Genomic DNA, 21,578 nt, shown 5'->3' with positions numbered 1-21,578 from the left:
GTATCGATTGTCTGTACAATATTGAAACAACATTTTACTCGATCCAAATAAATTGAATTCTTTTTCAAAATCTTCAAACAATCAATGTTCCATTTCGAAAATGGAAACTGATAACACTTCCAATAATGTTTCCAATTTTAAACTCTTGGATAACTTTATACAAGATGTTCGACAAGAAAATGAAAATAAACGAAAAATGTTGGAAATGTTTTCAAGTAACAATGAAATAGAAGATATTAATATGAAAATAAGCCAACAAGAAATTGGTGAAATTGCATCTCGATTGAAAACAAGTAAATGGATATGTTTTTAATCTGATTGTAGCTCATTTAATGATTTCATCTTTGATTTAGTTTTTTCTCTAGACAAATCTCCTGTCCAAGTTCTTCATGAACTTTTCCCCGGTACTAACAATACTGTCAGAATCATTGATAAAGGTTCTCATGGTTTAGCCCATGAACCCACACATCTAACATGTATAACGATTGAAAATATTGGTAGTTTTATTGGTGAAGCTAAAAGTAAACAAGAATCGAAACAAAAAGCAGCTCAAAATGCCATTGGTTTTTTAACTCGATTTTTGCCATTATCCGAAAGCAAAAGTAAAAGTAAACGAAAAAATAAAAGAAACAAAACTGGTGATTCTACTATTGGAAAATTCGGTCGAATATAGTCAACAAAATCAAACAGATGTTGAAATGACTTCTGAAGAGATTTCTCAACCCCAAATAGAATTCATTCCAAAACAAGATTCAGAAAATTCGCAATCAAATGATGATGGAAAATTAACCGATGTCGATGAAAAAGTTAAACCCACGTCTTATTCATTGAAATTTATGCAAGATGCAGATCTTTCAAAGCTTATCTGTGAAAAAGTGTTTGAGAAATTATCCGAAACAATCAATCCAATCAATCTGAACAAATTGATTGATAAATTAATCTGCGATGAACGTGCTAGACTTAATTTTGTTGAGCAGGATTTATGGCGATACAAAGAATTAGCAAGCTTTGTCTTGGTCTCGGATATCGATAAAAGTATTCAAGTTTTATGTTTAGGAACTGGAACTAAATGTTTATCAAGTGAACATCTATCTCTTGATGGTAATGTTGTACAGGATTCACATGCTGAAGTGATAGCTCGTCGAAGTTTAATACATATTTTATATGATCAATTGGAAAGTCTATTAGCCAACAATTTAAATGGTAATTTGTGTGAAAATTAAATAAGAAAGTTCATGTCAAAGTTTTTTAATCAATTAGATAAACCGGAGTTTATTCTTGAACCTGCTGATTCAAGTGGAAAACGTTTTCGACTTAAAAGTCATCTTAAATTACATTTATTTATAACATCACCGCCGTGTGGCGATGCTCGAGTATTTAATTTCAATGTAATTATTGTGTTTTTTTAGTTTTTCATTATTTCTAATGTTCATCATTTTTTTTCAGGAAAACATCAAAAATATTCGAACTCCTAAAGGAGTATTGCGATGTAAAATTGAAAAGGGACAAGGCACTGTTCCAATGCCATCAAATTATATGGCTACCTGGGATGGTATTCTTTTGTCCTACCAACGTTGTACATTCATGTCTTGTTCAGATAAATTGGCCCTATGGAATGTTGTCGGTGTTCAAGGATCATTGTTAAGTTTAGTTTTAGAACCACTTTATATTGAAAGTTTAGTCGTTTCAAATCTATTTCGTTATACTCATCTTGTCCGTGCTTTGCATGGAAGAATTGATAAAGAAAAATTAAACAGCAAACTTGAAAATTTAACAGGTTACCGAATCAATGAATGTAAAGTTGGATTCAATGATAAATCATTAACTTTCAAAGACCCGAAGGTAAGAAATCTTTATATTGCAATTATTTAATCTAATCATGTTTTTTTCAAAGTTTTCATTCATTCCATCTTATTCTCACAATTGGTACAATCCTATTGAACAAAAATCATCTGAACAAATATTCGGAGATATAGAGATTATTCGCTGTGAAACGGGGACAAACTATTTCAACGATGAAATTTCACGTTTATCAAAACGAAAATTGTTGGAAAGATTTCTGAATCTAATCTCTAATTATCCAGATATTAGCAAGGAAATACATTTAACCGATACATCTGATGATGTAAACGTTGAAACTTTATCGATTTCTAATTGTGCGAATAAAGATTATCATTTTTTGAAGCATATTGCACGTACATATCATCAAGCTAAAATAGCATTATTTGCTACATTCGAAGAAAGTAATCTTAAAACCTGGGTTCCAGCACCGATTGATGTCGATCTTTTTCCGATTTTTCCACAACCATCAACGCAACAAGAACCAGAACCAAGTACCGAAGTTAATAATGATATAGTAGCGGACAATAATAATGATAATCAAAGCGAATCATGATTATAAAATTTTCTACAGAAATTTCATATTAATATAATTTTATCTAAGTTAAAAGAAGCAACAGTTATAATCATCTATATTATCATTTGATTTAAATAATTACGAATATTTTTTTTTCTTTGGATTAATGCATTTTTTTGGTTTTCTTTTCGCCATAGTTTGAAATTTTGGCACTTTTGAATATCTTATAAAGGGTGAAAATTACTGTGTATAAAAATAAATAAAAATATCTTATGAAAAAATTTGTATTTTTTTATATTATTACCTATGATGCCGATCAACAGGAAAATTAGACGTATAATCCAATTATGGAATGCAAATGTTAAATAATACAATAGATAGTAAACAATGCTTCCACCAATGACAAAATTCATGATCATACAACGTAACAATAGCAATACGGATCTTTGATTATCAATGACCATTTCACAATCCGGTATGAATGAATGTGTTCGATGTTGTTCAACAACCTGATCCTATGAAGTAAAAAAAAATTTTTTTTTAAATAATCATTCCAATGTTCAATGTATTTACTTTTTTTGCGAATATTTCATACAAAGTTTCTGAATATTTGCTATCTTTTGCATCCGGTTCTGGTAATTGATCTGAATGAATCTGTTCTATGTAAAAATCCACGGAAAATTTTCGACCAAGTAGGAAATTTTTCCAATCTAAATCGGCGGAATCTTGCTTTTGAATTAATTCCACATTATAGATGTTAAATTCATTGTTCGAATCTAAATTAACAAAAAATTTCAGCAATTTAAATCATCGCAAATAAAAAAATTTTTGCTTCTCACAATTCTGACGTATATATCGTAGAATATAATTAAATCCTTTGGTACGAGGAATCAAATGATGTTTGAATATAGGCAAATTGTTTTCCTTGGCATAATCGATACCTGGCTTCCAATTTTCTTTCAGAGTAAATCGTGTTCCTTCGGGAGCAAAAAATAAAGCAATCGATGCAATCGAATTGCCTATATTTTTCAACGATTCTGTAATCGTTTTTTGGTCTTGTTGCCAATCTCGTTTGAGAAAGATGAATTCACTAAAGTAAAATGCCCAACCGTAAATCGGTACATTAATTAATTCATATTTAACGAAAGATCTAATCGCTCCTAATGGTCCAAATATTCGAACAAATACGATGAAGAACAAAAACATCAATCGGATAACGATGATTGGAAATCAATAATGCCGGCTTTTTACCATAATTATCGAATGATTTTCGATCTTTAAAAAATAGTCGTAAACGAGTTTGACAAAACCAATCAAGACAAACAACAAATTCTATACAAACACTCACAATAAAAGATGACAATGTTTTTTTCTCCCAAAAAAATCAAACAATTTTTACTTACGAGAAAATATTAATTCTTGCATAAGAAAATTGATTCGTAATTGTAGTTTACGATTTATTTTAGATAAAATCATGTAGTTCAACCATTGTATAATGCTCATCACTAAATTGGTGATGAATAGAAGAGTTAAATGGACATGAAATAAAATTATTTTCACCATCATTTTCAGCTTAATACAATTTATTTATTCATTTAAAAAAAACACGAAAAACAATTTTATTATCGGATACATGTGATACTTATTGTGCTTTATATTCATTTCGATTTGATTACATTATCGTACGAGAAAAAAAAATCAACTTATCAAATTGATAAACGAAATCCGAAATTCATCAACAAATGTAAGATTTTCTTTCAAGAAAACCAACATCCTATGAAATTTATTAAATTTTCTGTTCACACACAAGATGAATTTTAAAAAAAATCCATTTTTGACTTTGAAAATTAATGAAAATAAAAAGCTACCAGACTTTCTAAATATCGACAATCCAAAAATTTCTCAATTAGAAAAATAATTACGATGTTTGGCATCCAAATTCAAAAAAAAACAATATTTATGAATGATGTGTAATTTGATGCATGCTTTCAAATATCATATGAATTTCATCGATGATGAGATTCTTGTGTGAATTTATTCAGCAAAATGCAATTAAGAAGATCAAATATTATTTCTCGTTTAATACTACATAATAATTCAAGACGTGAATTTACCAATAGAATTAGTTTCAAAGATATAATCAAAACAAATAAAAATGATAGCAAAAAATTGATTTTGGTAGAAAATTTGTCGGCAAAAAATTCATCGATAAATGGCCATTCTTTACGCGAATGTTTTGACGTTAAAATCGATAATTTTTGGACATGGAATTATAGAAGAAGAAATTTCGCATTAATCCAATTAAATAAAATTGATGATGTAATGAAAATTCAATCGAATTGTGGTTATAATTTGCATGCATTGCCCATTCGAACTCGAATGATTGAAACAAATTTTCCTGCTATCGACCATCATGAATCATCACAATCACCATATGAGCTTGGAATAAATGTCAAAAAATCATTAAGTTGTTCGGATTTAAAGGAAAGATTTCCAACTAATGAACAATTAATTACTCATCTGACCGAAATGAATTCTCTAAATGAATTAGACGAACTGCTTAGATATTTTCTGATCACACAATTGGAAGATGTTATTTGTCAGAGTGTTTTTTCTGATTTTAATATCTATCCATTTGGTTCATCATTGATCGGCTTAGGTGATTCAACCAGTGATTTAGATTTAGCTCTATTACATGTTCATCAATGGCGAAAAAATAGGGACATAAATTTTGCGATGCCTGAATTGAAATCTGAACGTGATCAAACACAACAATGTTTATCACTTATTGCCGATATTATTCGTAATTTTATGCCAAATATATCAAAGGTGAATCGAATTCTAAGAGCTAGAATACCAATAGTTAAAATGAGTTTTGATTTGGCACCAATCGATATCGATATTTCAATTGAAGTTATCTACCGAAACTGGTCATCATGGCCTTTTAATGGCTGATTATCTTCATTACTGTGTTTCACAACATGTAAACATTAAACAATTTTTACTTTTTCTCAAATATTGGTCAAAACAACATGGTAAAACAATTGTTTAGGTATAAATTGACTTATCAGTTTACTTTTTATATTTGTTAAGGTGTTGTCAAATCTATTCCGGGTAATTGGTTTTCAAATTTTCAAATACTTGCATTGGCCATCTATTTTCTTCAGAAGGAACAAATTCTTAAACCAATCGTCAATATTGACGATAATGAACAACAACAGTCCGTTACAAACGTTATGAATACAATGAAGATGATTTACTCATTTTTTGAATTTTTAATTTCATTCGATTTCGAGAAAGAAGGTAAATTTTAAAAAGCATATTTTGTTGCTTGTTTAAAATTTAACATTATCATTTTTTTTCATTCGTAGCCATATCAATACAAACAGGAAAATCATTTACAAAACCCGATTTTTCACCACTTTACATTGAAAATCCGATGGAACCTACATTGAATATTTGTAAAAATGTTAGCGGCGTTGAATTTAAAAAATTATTATTACAAGCATATAATTCATTAGATGCTTTCCATTGTAAGGATTTTCATCTGGCCGATCTACTTGATCCAGAATATTTTAAAACACTTGAAAAACGCAATAATCAATCTGTTCGATAAGAATTTTGTTTATATTTTTTAAAAATTTTTATTTGATTAGATATTTGAACTATTGTTTATAAACTGTACAAATGCTGTTATAATACGATCTTTATCATTGAATGGATTCAATTTGGCATAATTAATAAATTGTCGCCGGAATCGGTTCAGTTCGGCTATAGGAATCTTTCGGTTTAGATTCACCGTTACATCTGTGCCGGTGATTCGAATTTCTCGTAGCTGATTCAATTGTAATGCCGTTTGAATTTGTTTCACTACCAACTGTGTTTGATTATCCAATTCCATTATAAAATTATCGGTGGTCATCGGCATTGATTGTGTACTTCGATTGGGTTTTAATTTTGTACGTTGAAAAAGTACTTGGTTTATTTCATCCAATGGTAATTGTTGAGCTTTGAATTCAATCCGAAACAAAGGTTCTTCCCAACGATTCGAAGATGTAGGTGGTTCATAACGTTGACATAATTCATTGAATATCTCTTTGGTATAACACCGAATCGGACTGTTCTGTTCGATAGTAGTGAGTGTTTGGTTGAAATGTTCATTAATAAATTGTTCATATTCATCCAATTTTGCCATTGGTGGTAAACATTCAATTAGTGCGAATGTATGTTGGAATTGTTTACTAAGACAATACAGTTCATAACGGAAACCTTTAATGTAATTAGTTGAATCTAAGATTACTAGCGTTTCTGGTGAACTAAGATGACGTTGAACTTCGGATTTAAGCCAAGAACGTAGATCTTTTTCATTCTGGGCTTTACGATAAATTGTTTCCAATCCTTGATCGCATAATTTCTCTTCATCACTAACAACTACTAAACAACATTTTTCACCAAAAAATGATTCTAATGTTTTTGCAGTTGTCGATTTTCCTGTCAAAGGTTTTCCACATATCACAATTAAAGGCATTTTTTAATTGAATAATTAATTCTGAATTTATTGGGAAAAAATTAAAAAAATGAAAAAACGTGATACCAATCACGTGATAAGCATTTGTTTGTGTTTTGATTTGTGAGATACCATTCATCAATGAGATTTTTTAACTATTCCGATATAATTGTTGAAATCGTCTGTTCGACTCTTGGTGATCATAATCAGGATCTTTAGAATTCTCTTCACGAGATTTGATTTGAATTGAAAAAAGTTGTTCACGAGTAGTGATATTGTGGATAATATTCAAAGTTTCGTTGTTTTTCGATTTATGTGGTACAAATCCAAATGGTTCATAATCCAAAGGAGCAGTATCATTGTAATACAATTTAAAAACAACATGATAATGTCTGTTTTTCGGAATCGATTTCATATGTTCAAGTGTATCGAGTAAATTCAACATCAAATCTATATCGTTTTTCCGAGGAAATCCAAGATGATCATCATTTAGTTGACTAGAAAGTATGAGAAAAATATTATTAAAAGTCAATCAAGTAATCAGTCATTACAGTGAATAATCATAATTGAGTTCATAACTTTCTATCGCATCGAATGAATCATGAATTTCCATGATCAATGTTTTTAGATATTGACGCTTCAATGGCTGAAAACAATTGTTCATGTAGTTTATCAAATTTTCAACAGCTTCGTTAGAACTTTTTTTAAGAATACGCAATCGTATTGGACCAAAATCCAATGGCCAGTAAGAATTTTCAGTGAAAAAATTTCTAACATATAAAATGGTCGATAGTGTGTAGCCCGTGAGTTTACAAAAATATGATTTTAAATCATCATTATTCATATTTGATTGGTTTTTCTCCTATAATTGAATAAATTGTTATAAAAATCAAATAAGTAAAAAAAATCTTAATAATTATTTACCTGTGAAGATTCCATTTTTTTCTGTATCGAATGTTCATTCGAATCGAATTTTTCGAACAAAATCGTTTTACAATTTGCAGGAAAAATTTCCAGTTCAAAACGGATTTCCTGTAAATTTTTCTTTTTTCGCTAAAAAAAAATTTCGAAAAAATGATCAAAATACAAATTGCGTTTTCGATGATGTTGTACAACAAAATTTTCTCATCGGTCATTGATTCATCGGTCAATCCATTTCCTTTAATAACTTCCTATTTAATATATATAAATAGCAGATTAATAGATAAAATTCATTGAACGAATCATGGCTTCGAATCATCATGCTTTTACGATAATTTGCTTGGCCATTTTGATTGGCAATAATTTATGTGATTCATTAAAATTGAAACAAAAACCATATGATTTAGATGTTATCGATATTGATGATGAAAATAATGCTAATCTATTCTATGCTGATGATGATGAGCTTTCAACGGAGAGAACACCGACAGCAAAAAAATTGACAATAAAACAGGTAATGCTCGAAATTCTACGAAATGCGAATATCTCGAGCAATGATAAATGTCAACAATATAAAACAGATATTAATGATCTTTGTATGGCAAAATTTTATCAAAGAAGTCGTCTTCGCTATGATCTGACAACGATCGACGAAGAAGTTGTTAATGATGTTGAATCTATTGCCAGTGCTCAACAGGTTTGCTGTGAATTCCGATCAACATATCTACATTGTCTGATTTCCAGTATCAATTTCATTTGCGATCCAAGTGAATTCAATTCACTTTTCGAACAAATACGTGGACTTTCAGAAATTTGTTCAAAATTTTTCGATAAATCATCACGTAAATGTCGTCGCCGTTATACGATCATGGCTTCGGGTGGATTTTCGTTTCAAAATATTGTTCCACCGGAATTAAATGTTACCAAACAATGAATAATATTTCTATTTTTAAGAACAGTTAATTTTCAATTTTATTAATTTTTAAATAAATAAAGATCATTTTTTCATCAAGCATTATTCATTTTAAATATTTACGTACTTTTCGAATGGATTGTTGATTTTAATTTTGCACAATATTCTCGCGTGTTTGAGTTATTTTTTCAAATTAATCATTTTCATTGATTTTTTTCTTGGTTAATTTGAAATTAATCGAAAAAATGACCGCCTTTGAAGAAATGGGCATCATGCCAGAGATCGGTAAAGCTTTGGAAGAAATGGATTGGCTTTTACCGACCAACATTCAGGCTGAAGCTATTCCATTGATACTTGGCGGTGGTGATGTTTTGATGGCAGCCGAAACAGGATCCGGTAAAACCGGTGCTTTTTGTCTGCCTGTAATTCAGATTGTATGGGAAACATTAAATTCAAAATCAAAATCAAATAAATCTCAAGTATCGGATAAATGTCTATTCAGTCCATATGACATTGATCCTAATCTATCGTTGGCAGCCGATCTACTTTCGGCACAAAGCAAAGTATCAAATCAATGGCAAGGTGTACGAGCAAATAAAGCGGTTAAAAAGGTAAGTTAAAATTCCATTCTCATTCATTACAGTCTTGAAAATTTTTCCTTACAATTATCAGTGTAGAGGAAAAAAGAATCGATTCTATTATGAAGTGGAATTTACTTCATCGGGATTGGCTCGAGTTGGTTGGGCATTAGATAATGCTTCTCGTGAACTTGGTACTGATCGTTTTAGTTGGGGTTACGGTGGTACTGCCAAAAAAAGTAATTCACGAAATTTTGAAGATTATGGAGAAAAATTTGGTGATAAATTCGATGTTATTGGAAATATAATCGATTTGGATTATTGTACAATTTCATGGACTAAAAATGGCCAAGATTTAGGTGTCGCTTTTCAGATTCCTCAAAATCTTTGTGAACAGAATTGTTTTTTCCCTTGTGTTTGTATTAAAAATGCCGGACTAAAAGCTACATTTCATAGTGATCAAAATGCTCCGTTTAGTTGTACATGGATTGGCCAATTAGGATCGGATCAAATTGTGAATAATAATTTTTCAGCTAATAGTTCGACGAATGAAAATAGCCCAAAAGCTATAATTCTGGAACCAAGTCGTGAACTGGCTGAACAAACTCATAATTGTATTGCTAATTTTAAAAAATATCTTTCCGGTGAAATTCGTCAATGTCTTTTAGTTGGCGGTCTTAGTGCCAAAGATCAAATGTATCAATTACAAGCTGGTATCGATATTGTTACTGGTACAATAGGAAGAATAAATGAATTGGTCAATTCTGGTCATCTATCATTACAATCATGTCGTTTCTTCATCATCGATGAAGTGGATGCATTTCTAGCACAGGGAAATATGCAAACCATACTTCAATTACATGGCCGTATACCACGAATGTTTCCCGATGGTAAACGTCTGCAAATGATTGTTTGTTCAGCTACCTTACATAACTTTGATGTGAAAAAATTAGCCGAACGAGTTATGTTTTTTCCGAATTGGGTCGATCTTAAGGGTGAAGATTCCGTACCGGATACCGTACATCATGTTATCTTACGTGTTGATCCACGTAAAGATACTTCATGGATGAATCTACCAAACACAATCACAACTGATGGTGTTCATCAGAATGATATTCGAAATTATAATAATCCGGATAAAGAAACGTTGAGTGAAGCGGTCAAAATTTTAAAAGGTAATTCTTTTGATGAATTTCGAAATTGAGAAATTAATGAATTTTCCCAACTATTTTAATTCAAATAATGTCTAGCCGACTATGTGATCAAAGCTATCGATGCATTACAGATTGATTGTGCTATTGTTTTTTGTCGAACAAAACTTGATTGCGATAATCTTGAAACATATTTCAATCATCTATCCACTAAACTTCATAAGGATTATTCATGTGTTTGTCTACATGGTGATCGTACGCCACAAGAACGACAAGCTAATCTTGAAACATTTAAAACAAAAAATTGTAAATTTTTAATTTGTACGGATGTTGCAGCTCGTGGTATCGATATTACCGGTGTACCATATCTATTACAAGTTACACTTCCTGATGATAAAGCTAATTATCTACATCGAATCGGTCGCGTAGGCCGTGCAGAACGAATGGGTTTAGCTATTAGTTTTGTTTCGAATGTACCAGAAAAAGTATGGTTTCATGCAAATTGTCGTTCACGTGGAAAAAATTGCTGGAACATTGAATTAGTTGATCATGGTGGATGTTGTATATGGTATAACGAAATTCAATTATTGGCCGATATTGAAGAACATTTAAATTGTATAATATCGGAAATTGGTTTAGATTTTAAATTAGAAGTAAATGAATTTGATGGAAAAGTAATGTATGGAGCTAAACAAGCATCCAATGCCGGTGGTTATACCTATAAAGATCATGTCGCACAAATGGCCACTAATGTACAACAATTATATGAACTGGAATCGAAAGCTCAACTTGTTCATCTTGGTCTTTATTATTAATGAATGAAACCTTGATTTTTTTTCATGTCAAATAAAATTTTCCAATTTAATTGTATTTTTTGTTTTCATTTCGATTTGTTTGAAAATAGTCGTAACTATTGCCACACAAACAACAACATAATTATGTTTGAATAGTGATTTTGAATTATATTTGATTTCCTTCGAATATTCTGCATTTATTGATCATGTTCATTATTAATTAAATTCCAAAAAGAAAATACACAAATTGGTCAATAACAGAAAAAAAACCGTCAGCCAATTTTTCTATCAAATTAATTAATAATATTTCGAAACTATCCATATGAAAGAAAAAATGCCAAAGGCAGATAAAAGAAAAAAAATTTCCTTCCTGATCGGATCAAACGAAGCTTATTATTACTACAAAAAATCTACTCTTACATCATATACACTAACATTTATATTGATTCCTTATGCAAGCTCATGTTGTTTCCAAAAAAATGATGAATAAACTGAATGTGAAAAAAACTTTATCTTGAAAAAACTATATTAAAATATGATTGTTGTTATTTACAAAATATTATTATTATTAGAAACAACAACAACAACAACAACGATATCGAATAATTACATTGATATAGACAAAGTATTTATTACCTGCATAAACATACCAATACACAAACACAAACACAAACCTACCTGCATACCTGAATACCAGGCAACCAAACTGATCAGGTATAGAATTTCATCTTCATTATTATTTGTTGAAAACAATATTCAACCTATAGCCAATTAATCAATGAAACAACAAACAAATAGCTGGAAAAAAATGAATGAATGAATGAATGCCCAAAACACTATTTGAAATCGAAAACCAAAAAAAAAAAATAATGGCAAACCACCAAAATAATAATATTCGATCTTGATTTTCGTTTCCATTCGCATGCAATCGAAAAAACAAACAAACAAACAAAAAATTAATAGAAAATATTACGTCATCATCGTGATCAAGAATAAACAAAACAAAAAAAACGAAAAAAAATAGGTTCGTCTGCATCGAAAACAATGCTAATGGAATGAATTCTTTTCTATCATAGATCATCAATATTAAATGTCCACCGCCATTTATTTGCCATCATCATCATCATCATCATTATCATTGTCATTATTATACATGAAATATTCCATCATAATTCTTGACACACACAAGAATAAAAAAAAAACAAACGCACAACCAAAAAAATTTAAATGTATCCGGAATATACAACAACAACAGCAAATATGAATATGGGATGGATAATTTTTATATGATAAAAATTATTTATCTATTTTTTTATTCACTTTTATTCAAATCGTGTAGACCTTGAATAAATACTATATCAATTAGTGTGTTTGTTTGTCAATGCTACCAGCAAAATAATAACAACAACAGATCCAATATGAATAGGAAATGTGTGTCTGTGTGTGTGTGTGTGTGTGGAATATTGTAGGGAAAAAAAAGGTTGTATACATATCAGCCATAATATATAATCTATTCGGAGAAAAATAATGGTGACGTTTTCTATATCAAAGGAAAAAATAACAATTTGTTTGTTGTGTATGTTTATACGATACCAAAACCAAATAATTTATTGATTATTTCAATTTTACAAATTTCGTTTTAAACAAATTAGTTTTTTTTTGGGTTTTTGTTTTTAAAAATTTGTTTAAAATTGAATTATTTTATTTTTTTTTACCGGCACCTTTTTTTCTTTGGTTCTAAATTTAAATTCATCTTTCGTTCATCAGACAAATCAGATAATCAAATTGTTTTAAATTGAAAAGTTAAAGTTCAAATCAAATTTAGAATCTTAAGCTTCGTTTTTTTTGCTTTTATTTACAAACAAGAGTCGACTCTCAACATCTGATCTTGACATTCCCAACAAAAAAAAAAAGAAAAAGAAAAGAAAATTTTTTTCGATTTTCAAAATTCCTTCCACATACATATCATCTATCCATAATCGAAGAAATTGGGTGTCCATTCCATTTATCTATCTATCTTTATCTGTCTATATAATATATGAAAATTTTAATTCTACCATATATAGAGTTGTTACACTATTCTCTTGTTCTGTATAATATCGGCGTCTGTATTTACCGACAAACAAGATAAAAAGACGACGACAAACAAAACAAAACAAAACAAAAAGAAAGAAAGAATAACCTAAAATCGTTTTTAGCAGCTGCTGCTGTTTAGTGTTCCAAATTCAGTGTATTCGTTCAGGGAACAAAAATTGGGCCAAAAAAACATAATTTTTTTCCAATATTCCAATCGTATATATAGAACCAAGAATTTTTTTCGGATTCAAGTAATAGTGGTATTTTGAAACGACGACGACGACGACGACGACAAATCATTCTTGTGATTCAAACTCTCAACGACCTACCAAATAATAATAATAATAACTAGCTGCTTTGAAATCGAAACTATACGCGGATTTTTTTTTTTTGTTGAAGCTCAACGTTCTGACGTTATATTCTGGATACATACCATACAAACACACCTCTTCTTCTTTTTTTTTCGTTTGTTTGTTTGTGCATTGAAGAAGAATATTCTCATCATCATCATCATCATCATCATCATAAGTCATTCATTCTTCATTCCAACCAGAAAAAAAGAAGCAAAAAAAAACTACTTTATTCTCTCTCTCTTTTTTGTTGTTCTTGACTAATGTTCAAGTTTTTGGAACCAGTTCATTTCAATCCCAAAAAACGTTTTATCAATTTTTATAATCAAAACGATTCTGATGATCATATTCACTGAAAATTTTACTGTTCTCATTTCACTCTTCACTATTGATTGATTCCTAATATTCATCATATTTTTTTTCTGTTATCAAACCATATTAATAATAACAATCGATACTTGCGTTAATCACTAAGAAATTTATTCAAGTTAATTAGAGCAATTCCAAATTGTGTGTTTGTGTGTGTCCAGTGTTTGAAATATTTGACGACAAACAAATAACTTTTGTGTGTGTGTGGTTCGGGTGTGTGTTTGTTTGTTTGGAACGGTTTTGTTTGTGTTTTGGTTATTGGTTTATGTAATAATCTTTGGGAATCAATAGATATTGTTGTTTTCGGTTTTTTGGGAGCTTAGTTCTTGTTTTTTGTTTTTGAACTCTTGATTTGTGGTTCTATTCTAATCAATATTTGAAATAATTAAACATCATCATCATCAACAACAACAAACTTATTGATTCATCAATTAATAACCTCGAATAACATTTTGATATAAATGTTTGTAATTATTAACCAGCTTGTCGTGAAATAAACTAGCTAAACGAAGCGACCAAAAAGTTTCAGGCTTCAATGAAAAAAGTTTTCATCACTCTTATTTCATCATATTCATCCGATTGATTTGGAAATTTTCATCATCATTAATTATCACTTTATCAAATTTTTTTGGGGGATAGAAAATCGTGATTTTTTGTTGTTTTTTTTCTGTTGTTGTTGTTCACTGAAAATATAAAAATATTCCAAATTTTTAATTTATTTTTAACTAACAAAAAAAAATAACAAGCATTGAATGCTTTTGAAGAGCTAAAAAAAAGTAAGTGTTAAACATTTATTGATTTTCATTTACGTCATTAATGATTTTTTTTAAATTGATTACAGAAAACAAAAATAATAATAATAATAATATCATGAATCAGGATCAAAAATGGCAAAAAGATACGGTCGATCAAAATTTCGATTATATGTTCAAAATTTTGATCATAGGAAATAGTAGTGTTGGTAAAACATCATTCCTATTTCGTTATGCTGATGATTCATTTACATCGGCATTTGTCAGTACAGTTGGAATAGATTTTAAAGTAAAAACCGTTTTTCGTCAAGATAAACGTGTTAAATTACAAATATGGGATACGGCCGGTCAAGAACGTTATCGTACAATAACTACTGCCTATTATCGTGGTGCAATGGGATTCATATTAATGTATGATGTAACTAATGAAGAATCATTTAATTCAGTACAAGATTGGTTAGTATTGTCAAACTATTCATTCATTCATTCATTCATTTACCTTTTCAATTTCGATTGATTAATCAATTAATTATGTTTTGTATATTTTGATCATATAATAGGGTAACACAGATAAAAACATATTCATGGGATAATGCACAAGTAATATTGGTGGGCAATAAATGCGACATGGAAGATGAACGTGTCGTTTCATATGAACGTGGTAAACAATTAGCCGATCAATTAGGTTTAGAATTTTTTGAAACATCAGCCAAAGAAAATATTAATGTTAAAGCTGTATTTGAACGTTTAGTCGATATTATATGCGATAAAATGAGCGAAAGTTTGGATTCTGATCCAAATGTTATGAATGCATCGAAAGGTACACGATTGGCCGAAAATCCTATGCCACAGAATCAGAATTGTAATTGTTAAAAAATAAAAATTTCATTCATTTTTTTCCCGGTTGAAAATTTTCAACAAACAAAATTAAAAAAAATTGTTAGCAAGAATTTTCAATATAAAAAAAAAACACAATTTAACATCACATACACCCAAACAAACAAGTAAAGTTGATTTCCACCAAACTACGAAAAAAAAAATTACAATTTTTCTTTTATCAACACACACACACCAAAACTTCTAACACACATATATAAAAAAAAAGTCCAAATTGCATTATTACAAAAAAAAAAATTTTTTTCCTACCTTAACATCAATTTTTTCTTTCGCTCGCTCGCTCGTTACAAAAATTCCAACCAAATTCATCACTGTCATCATCATCATCATCATTATTCTCATTACGATAAGCGGAAACAAAACAACAAAAAAAATCATAAATGAAGAAAAAAATGAATAAGTCTCTCTCTCTCTCTCTCTCTCTCTCTCTCTCTCTCTCTCTCACTCTCTTTTATTCGGTCGAATTCATCGAATTCAAAGATTCCCAAATTGAAAAAAATTCCATTGAAATAACATTAATAATCGAATTGTCTTGTCTTGTAATATCAAACAAACAAAACAAAACAGAATAACAACAAATTATAATATTGATGATGATGATGAAAAAAAACAAACATTTTTCTTCTCTCTCTCTCTCTCTCCCAATTTTATCGTTTGCATTGCTATATACTTGTCTTTTTTTCTTTTTCTTTTTTTTTGTCGAATAAAATAGGCAAATTCACTTATTAACTTTATATATTAACTTTTTGATGTTGTGTGATTGAAGTGAGAAAAAACTGAATGAATGAATTCCTTTTCGTACATTTACAATACTGGATTGATTCTTAATAAATCATCATCATCATTCGGTTATTTTATATTAACCGTATATCCTATTAACATTATCCTAATCAGAATAATGATATAAATAAATATATTGTTGTTGTTGTTGTATCATCAGGATAAAGTAAACATTATTAACTAAATTTACCCGACAAAAAAATGAAACCCAAATTAATTCATTTTCTTCCGGAAAAACATTGGATGCATAAATTTGAATTAACTGCATATACAAATGTCATTCATTCATATGAATTGATTTGACAAAAGAAAAATAATAATCTTTCAGAAAAAAAAATGAAAACATCCTGAAAAGAAAATGGTTAATGATGTGTGTGTATATTCATTTTAAAGAATTTTCAAGAAAATAACTTATTATAAATGTAAATGTCATTTTCTTTTTTGGATTCGCCGTTATCTTTTTCTTCCGTTGCTCGCCCACGTTACAAACATCCACACCTATTATCGGTATCATATATGTCAATCTTTGATATAATAAAAAATTGTTTATATGTATTTTCATCATCAGCATACGAACCAAATTTTTTCATTTAAACAAAAAATAAAAATAATATTCTCGGTGCAGATATTTTTTTTTTGATAATATTAAGCCATGGCAAAAACAACCAGAAACCATTTCATTCACATGATCTCGATTCACACATTTTCATATATAAAAATAGATTTCACATTCAAATGGCCAAACACGTACACCGGAATTTCAATATTCAACAACAACAACAAAATTTGATAAAAATTAAAAACATCTCGTGAACGGACAACTGTTTTTTCTCAATATCAAATTCCGTTATCTTTATAATGTATGCACAAACACACACACACAGAATAATGTTTTTATTTTTAGGCGCTGTTGTTGAAATTGAATAAAAATGCAAATTTTTGTTTCAAAGTTATTCTCACTTTCTCTCTTTAAACTGTTTGAAAATATTAGTAGTATTTTATAATCATTTATTGTTATTAATACCGATAAATCCGAATGAAATGAATATAAAGTTTCGAATGAAAAATAATAATAATAATAAAAATAGATTTCAAAATAAATTTGTGTAGCAAAAAGTTTTTTGTTTTCAGTATTTTCTTTGCCTGTATTAGGGTGAAAGTGGAAGTTTTTTTCTTAATACTGTTGACCATCATTGATGTTAGTGATGATGATTACAGATAATTAAATGATTGTTTGTGTGTGGGTATGCAAACATTGTGGAATACGGTGGATTAGTAATGGAGACAAAAATAAATTTGTTCGAGTAAAATTAAATGTGAAAAACGATATAATGATCAAAGTTAATACACATTGTATATATACAAATAAACAAAAAAAAAATTCGGTTTTGTTTTCTGTTATGTAGCCGTCAACCATGGATGTGATTTGATTGCCATTGGATCACGTTCACCATAATCATAAAGAATTTCTTCATCTTGATTAATATCACGTAATGCAATAAATATCAAATGTGGCCGTTGTTTATATTCAAAAATTTTTGTTTTACAATTAGGCGCTTTTCTTGAATGATTGATTAATCGACCTAAACGATCAGTCGGTTTGGTAGCATCTACACACCAGATTGTTGAATTCCAATTAAAATAATACATATAACAACCGGCTTGATTTTGTTCGTATTCAAGTTCACGTTTCTAAATGACAAAATTCAAAAAAAAATCATATCAATGAATGTTATTTAACCATTATAAAAATGATTGACTAACCTTGGCTGAATCTAGATCAATCAAATCACCACTATATTCACAGATAAATGAACCTTTTCGTATCGGTTCTTTTGCAATGATTGCTTTTCCTTTTGATTGAAATTCAGTAATGGCTAAATAGTCGAATGGATCGGTTTGTTTTAACAATACATTCAATAATACGTTTGATTATATTCTTCTTCTTTAAGTTTAGCGGCCAATAATCGTCGTGAAATGACCGGAAAATAATTCGTAATCACATTATTAGAAGTGGTAATTGTAGTTGGTTGTCGTTTAGTCATCCTATGTGATGATTTTTGCTTTGAAATATTATCACATTTCTTTATTTGTTGTTTATCAACACCATTCGGTTGTTGTTTTTGTTGTCGGTGGTTGTTGTTTCGTTTTACATCAACATTTTTATCATCACCATTAATAGTTTTTGTATCCAAATTGTCATCATCATTATTTTTGAGAATTTTTTCGGATTCATCATCTTTATTTTCAATTTTATTCAAATTAGTTTTAGTTCTATTCGATGATCGTTTTGTTTTGGTTGCTGAATACAATCTTCGACGACGTCTTGGCTTTTTCGTAAGATTTCTGGTGCTCGATGATGAATTCTGTATTGGTGAATTTTCATCTTGTGTTTCGATTTTAATCTCAACTTTTTCCTCTTCATTTTCGGATTTTTTCTCATTAATCATTTCATCGATTGAACGTTGAAAATGATTATTGCGAACGATAACCGATTTATTAGGAATCGATATGTGTAATGCTAATGGTGATGATGTCATTTTGATTTCGATCGTTGATTATATCGTCCATCGAAACATTTGAATGTATAAAATTTGATGATAAACAAGGAAAATTTTAATTATTATTTTCTTTGAAACAAAATTTTTTGTGAGAGAAAAATTCATAACATAAGATATGTGTTTTGAAAAAAAAAATTTTCAACAACAAATAAAATTAATGAGGCCAGCGGTGTTGTTTTGGTTATTTTCAACCGTTTTTTTTCCTCAAACATTAACACACATGCGTCAATTCAAAAATAAAAAATACCACTACTATTTTGTCATGCTCATAAACTCAATGATGATATTTTTTTTTTTTTTAATAACATGCCATCAAATTCTTTAATTTTTTGTTATTTATCAATGCTCAAATTTTATCGATATTTTTCTATCAGATTTCATTTACGGATCATTTTGAATTAATTTTGTTTTCATATATCTAAATAATTATCCCGTTACAATGACATTATATCATTTTGTAAATTGTGTACTATTAACTTTCGGTCCACCGGTTATTTTATATCGATTTTCAGTCATGTAAGCCATATATATGTGAAACCAAAAGCACCTTTCCAATTTTTAAGATTGTAAATTAAAAAAATTTCAGATCCGAATATGGAACTTTGATGCGTGTTGTAACCGGTGCATTAGCCTACATTTTAACACAGATTAGTAAGATGCTTATAATAGCCGGTCTTGTTAATCTAACAGAATTTTGGGAACATTTAATCGATTGTATTGGCCTTTACTATTCAATGGTATATTATCAAAAAGCTTCGGTTGCATCGGTCAAAATTCTTAGTAAGTACTTACTATCATCATCATTTTGTAAACATGTTAATTGTAAATCAAATTAAATTATTAAACACATGTAAAAATAGGTACAGCACTTGGTTGGACTGTAACCGAATCAATATTTACTCGTTTGGTAAATTTTTACTTGAATGCACGATCATTACAATTTGATTGGCATCATTTAATAGATGCTTGTGGTGCAAATATTGATCTTGTGCAAAATATCTGTCTATGTTCATTATTATGGTATTGGAATCGAAAATCAAATAAACTTTATATGGCCATGATTGTCGGATATATTTTAGCAATTTCATTCATAGAATTTAACATTATTTATCGTACTGGTATGGTAATGGCATTCAGTCTTGCTTCAATGGCCATACTAAATTTGAATGAAAAATGATCAATTTTGATTAAATAATTGGAAAAAATAAATCATTTGTGTAGCTTTTCTACACATTATTATTTACAAAAATTTAATTATCAAATTAAGTTAATTAGTTCATCAACGATTACAATTGAAACAGATAGCAACGTTTACACATTCATTTGAATAATCATAAGTTCGAATTGAACAAAGGCTACAAAAATATCGATTACAATGACGACATAATTGTTGACAATCATGGCATAATATACGATCACAAAAATCACACATTTTTGCATTGATAACCTGATTAATTTTACATTGATGACAAATCGAAGCGCCCATTATCTGTACAGATTTCGCTTCATTTCTATGCGAAGTCATTGATATAAATGGATCTAGATTGTTGAAATATGAAAAATCAATTTTTGAAAATTAAAAATCATTCAAACTACTCACTTATCTTGACTAAATTGGCTGGAAATTGTTGTAATAAATGAACATTATTACGTTTACGTTTAGATGGTGAATCAAATGTCTTTGAAATTGATGATTCTTGATGATTCTGTTGATGATGGCTATCATCATTTAAATCATTAAAGGGTCGCTTTAAAGTCATGTTTATGACAATATAGAAAATGTTAAAATGTTTTTTTGAATGATCAAAAGAAATTTTTTTTGTCGAGAATTGAAATAGATAAAAAAATAGAAAATTATTGTTTTTTTTAATGAAAAAAAACATTTGTCAGAATGGCGAAAAGAAAAAAGAGTTCAGATCGATTATTTGTTGTCGTTTATAATGATGATTACAATACTTGTAAAATGTGCTTAAAATAACAAAGAATCGACAAGATCGTCATCATCATCATTCGAACATTTGGGCCTTTTTCTGGAACCTCTTTTTTCACTCTTTCTTTCCGGTTTCGGTCGATGATTTCGATTCGGGTTATGGATGAGTTTTTGTTTTTGTTGTTGTTTTGCGGACTTTTTTTTCGTTGAATGTTGAATTTCGATTTTTGTTGTTTTTTTTGAACTAATGGCCTCTACATGCCATGTCGAAAACATATAAATTTCAGAATGAATTTTTATTTTATTCTTTTTCTCAATTTCTTGCCGCATTGAACATCAACTATATCATCACCAAGAAACAAAAATTATAATTGAATCGCGCCTTAAATGTTAGTATTGGCGCGCATGTATCTTCATTGCCAACGAAAAAAAAACGATAATGAAACAAACAGACATATGATCATGACATGTTCATGAGAAAAATATGAATCGCAAAAAAAACTATAGTGAGAAATGATAGAAGAATGTTGTTTGATCAATCGCTGAGAAATTTCAATTTTTTTTTTTATTTTCAGTAACGAAAAATAATAAAAAAAGACGAATTAGCCGCTAGGTGGCATTTCATTCATTCATTCATTCATGA

The 21,578-nt window shown here is 29.1% G+C and overlaps 11 protein-coding genes across 12 annotated transcripts; 6 read left to right on the top strand and 5 right to left on the bottom strand.

The window, feature by feature from the left end:
* Positions 1-4: 4 nt before the first annotated feature.
* Positions 5-2,519, top strand: Adar (Adenosine deaminase acting on RNA). Its single transcript, XM_027344410.2, is given in 6 exon segments — positions 5-293; positions 354-663; positions 665-1,203; positions 1,261-1,388; positions 1,447-1,842; positions 1,895-2,519. Coding segments are annotated over 6 exon segments (2,067 nt in total). The 5' UTR covers positions 5-100; the 3' UTR covers positions 2,396-2,519.
* LOC113794318 (1-acyl-sn-glycerol-3-phosphate acyltransferase delta-like) lies at positions 2,417-4,108 on the bottom strand. Its single transcript, XM_027344435.2, is given in 6 exon segments — positions 2,417-2,599; positions 2,661-2,871; positions 2,930-3,132; positions 3,196-3,559; positions 3,561-3,688; positions 3,760-4,108. Coding segments are annotated over 6 exon segments (1,149 nt in total). The 5' UTR covers positions 3,923-4,108; the 3' UTR covers positions 2,417-2,519.
* A 146-nt stretch (positions 4,109-4,254) lies between these two features.
* LOC113794307 (poly(A) RNA polymerase, mitochondrial-like) lies at positions 4,255-6,136 on the top strand. Its single transcript, XM_027344422.2, is given in 4 exon segments — positions 4,255-5,269; positions 5,271-5,391; positions 5,450-5,659; positions 5,728-6,136. Coding segments are annotated over 4 exon segments (1,443 nt in total). The 5' UTR covers positions 4,255-4,402; the 3' UTR covers positions 5,973-6,136.
* On the bottom strand, positions 5,976-6,884 carry LOC113794328 (protein KTI12 homolog). The gene has a single exon (XM_027344446.2). It carries the CDS (start codon positions 6,882-6,884, stop codon positions 6,009-6,011), a length of 876 nt encoding a protein of 291 aa, XP_027200247.2. The 3' UTR covers positions 5,976-6,008.
* LOC113794336 (HORMA domain-containing protein 1-like) lies at positions 6,869-7,927 on the bottom strand. The gene is made up of 3 exons (XM_027344455.2): positions 7,788-7,927; positions 7,415-7,725; positions 6,869-7,360 (listed from the first exon to the last, which is right to left on the bottom strand). Exons 1-3 carry the CDS (start codon positions 7,800-7,802, stop codon positions 7,015-7,017), a joined length of 672 nt encoding a protein of 223 aa, XP_027200256.1. The 5' UTR covers positions 7,803-7,927; the 3' UTR covers positions 6,869-7,014.
* Positions 7,928-8,088: 161 nt separating this feature from the next.
* Positions 8,089-8,796, top strand: LOC113794344 (uncharacterized). Its single transcript, XM_027344466.2, has one exon. It carries the CDS (start codon positions 8,089-8,091, stop codon positions 8,716-8,718), a length of 630 nt encoding a protein of 209 aa, XP_027200267.2. The 3' UTR covers positions 8,719-8,796.
* Positions 8,797-8,942: 146 nt separating this feature from the next.
* Positions 8,943-11,291, top strand: Ddx1 (ATP-dependent RNA helicase Ddx1). Its single transcript, XM_027344399.2, has 3 exons — positions 8,943-9,308; positions 9,370-10,450; positions 10,526-11,291. Exons 1-3 carry the CDS (start codon positions 8,943-8,945, stop codon positions 11,239-11,241), a joined length of 2,163 nt encoding a protein of 720 aa, XP_027200200.2. The 3' UTR covers positions 11,242-11,291.
* Positions 11,292-14,885: 3,594 nt separating this feature from the next.
* Rab3 (RAS oncogene family member Rab3) lies at positions 14,886-15,664 on the top strand. The gene is made up of 2 exons (XM_027344556.2): positions 14,886-15,223; positions 15,328-15,664. The coding sequence occupies exons 1-2, from the start codon at positions 14,886-14,888 to the stop codon at positions 15,638-15,640; spliced, it is 651 nt and encodes a 216-aa protein (XP_027200357.1). The 3' UTR covers positions 15,641-15,664.
* Positions 15,665-17,435: 1,771 nt separating this feature from the next.
* Positions 17,436-19,161, bottom strand: Set8 (SET domain containing 8). The gene is given in 3 exon segments (XM_027343345.2): positions 17,436-18,136; positions 18,209-18,367; positions 18,370-19,161. Coding segments are annotated over 3 exon segments (1,068 nt in total). The 5' UTR covers positions 18,985-19,161; the 3' UTR covers positions 17,436-17,842.
* A 206-nt stretch (positions 19,162-19,367) lies between these two features.
* Positions 19,368-21,498, bottom strand: LOC113793349 (uncharacterized). 2 transcript variants are annotated; one of them, XM_075820561.1, is made up of 3 exons: positions 20,606-21,498; positions 20,250-20,544; positions 19,368-20,161 (listed from the first exon to the last, which is right to left on the bottom strand). In XM_075820561.1, exons 1-2 carry the CDS (start codon positions 20,886-20,888, stop codon positions 20,285-20,287), a joined length of 543 nt encoding a protein of 180 aa, XP_075676676.1. In that variant the 5' UTR covers positions 20,889-21,498; the 3' UTR covers positions 19,368-20,161; positions 20,250-20,284. The 2 variants fall into 2 exon arrangements, with proteins under 2 accessions (XP_075676676.1, XP_075676675.1); XM_075820560.1 differs by having other exon boundaries at positions 20,296-20,544.
* Positions 19,379-20,259, top strand: LOC113793338 (BOS complex subunit TMEM147). Its single transcript, XM_027343357.2, has 3 exons — positions 19,379-19,521; positions 19,592-19,785; positions 19,866-20,259. Exons 1-3 carry the CDS (start codon positions 19,445-19,447, stop codon positions 20,180-20,182), a joined length of 588 nt encoding a protein of 195 aa, XP_027199158.1. The 5' UTR covers positions 19,379-19,444; the 3' UTR covers positions 20,183-20,259.
* Positions 21,499-21,578: the final 80 nt, after the last annotated feature.

This window comes from Dermatophagoides pteronyssinus, unplaced genomic scaffold (genome assembly GCF_027571235.1).
Source record: "Dermatophagoides pteronyssinus isolate colony J.1.1.1.1 unplaced genomic scaffold, Derpt_VIB-CSIC_2022.12 sq0007, whole genome shotgun sequence".
In the NCBI taxonomy this organism is placed as follows: Eukaryota; Metazoa; Arthropoda; class Arachnida; order Sarcoptiformes; family Pyroglyphidae; genus Dermatophagoides; species Dermatophagoides pteronyssinus.
The sequence above is the reverse complement of the archived record's forward strand: the minus strand, read 5'-3'. Positions and strand labels throughout refer to the sequence as shown.

Bases quoted from the DNA above. Each gene is read 5' to 3' on its own strand.
- LOC113794328 (XM_027344446.2), bottom strand. From the start codon at position 6,884: ATGCCTTTAATTGTGATATGTGGAAAACCTTTGACAGGAAAATCGACA.
- LOC113794336 (XM_027344455.2), bottom strand. The intron at 7,361-7,414 runs GTAATGACTGAT...CATACTTTCTAG, and splicing joins CTCAATTATGATTATTCACT to TCAACTAAATGATGATCATC.
- LOC113794344 (XM_027344466.2), top strand. From the start codon at position 8,089: ATGGCTTCGAATCATCATGCTTTTACGATAATTTGCTTGGCCATTTTG.
- Ddx1 (XM_027344399.2), top strand. From the start codon at position 8,943: ATGACCGCCTTTGAAGAAATGGGCATCATGCCAGAGATCGGTAAAGCT. The intron at 9,309-9,369 runs GTAAGTTAAAAT...TACAATTATCAG, and splicing joins CAAATAAAGCGGTTAAAAAG to TGTAGAGGAAAAAAGAATCG. The intron at 10,451-10,525 runs GTAATTCTTTTG...AATAATGTCTAG, and splicing joins AGCGGTCAAAATTTTAAAAG to CCGACTATGTGATCAAAGCT.
- Rab3 (XM_027344556.2), top strand. From the start codon at position 14,886: ATGAATCAGGATCAAAAATGGCAAAAAGATACGGTCGATCAAAATTTC. The intron at 15,224-15,327 runs GTTAGTATTGTC...ATCATATAATAG, and splicing joins TTTAATTCAGTACAAGATTG to GGTAACACAGATAAAAACAT.
- LOC113793338 (XM_027343357.2), top strand. From the start codon at position 19,445: ATGACATTATATCATTTTGTAAATTGTGTACTATTAACTTTCGGTCCA. The intron at 19,522-19,591 runs GTAAGCCATATA...AAAAAATTTCAG, and splicing joins TTATATCGATTTTCAGTCAT to ATCCGAATATGGAACTTTGA. The intron at 19,786-19,865 runs GTAAGTACTTAC...ATGTAAAAATAG, and splicing joins TGCATCGGTCAAAATTCTTA to GTACAGCACTTGGTTGGACT.
- LOC113793349 (XM_075820560.1), bottom strand. From the start codon at position 20,888: ATGTTTTTTTTCATTAAAAAAAACAATAATTTTCTATTTTTTTATCTA. The intron at 20,545-20,605 runs GTGAGTAGTTTG...TCAACAATCTAG, and splicing joins AGCCAATTTAGTCAAGATAA to ATCCATTTATATCAATGACT. The intron at 20,162-20,295 runs GTAATCGTTGAT...ATTCAAATTTAG, and splicing joins CGTTGCTATCTGTTTCAATT to TATGGCCATTGAAGCAAGAC.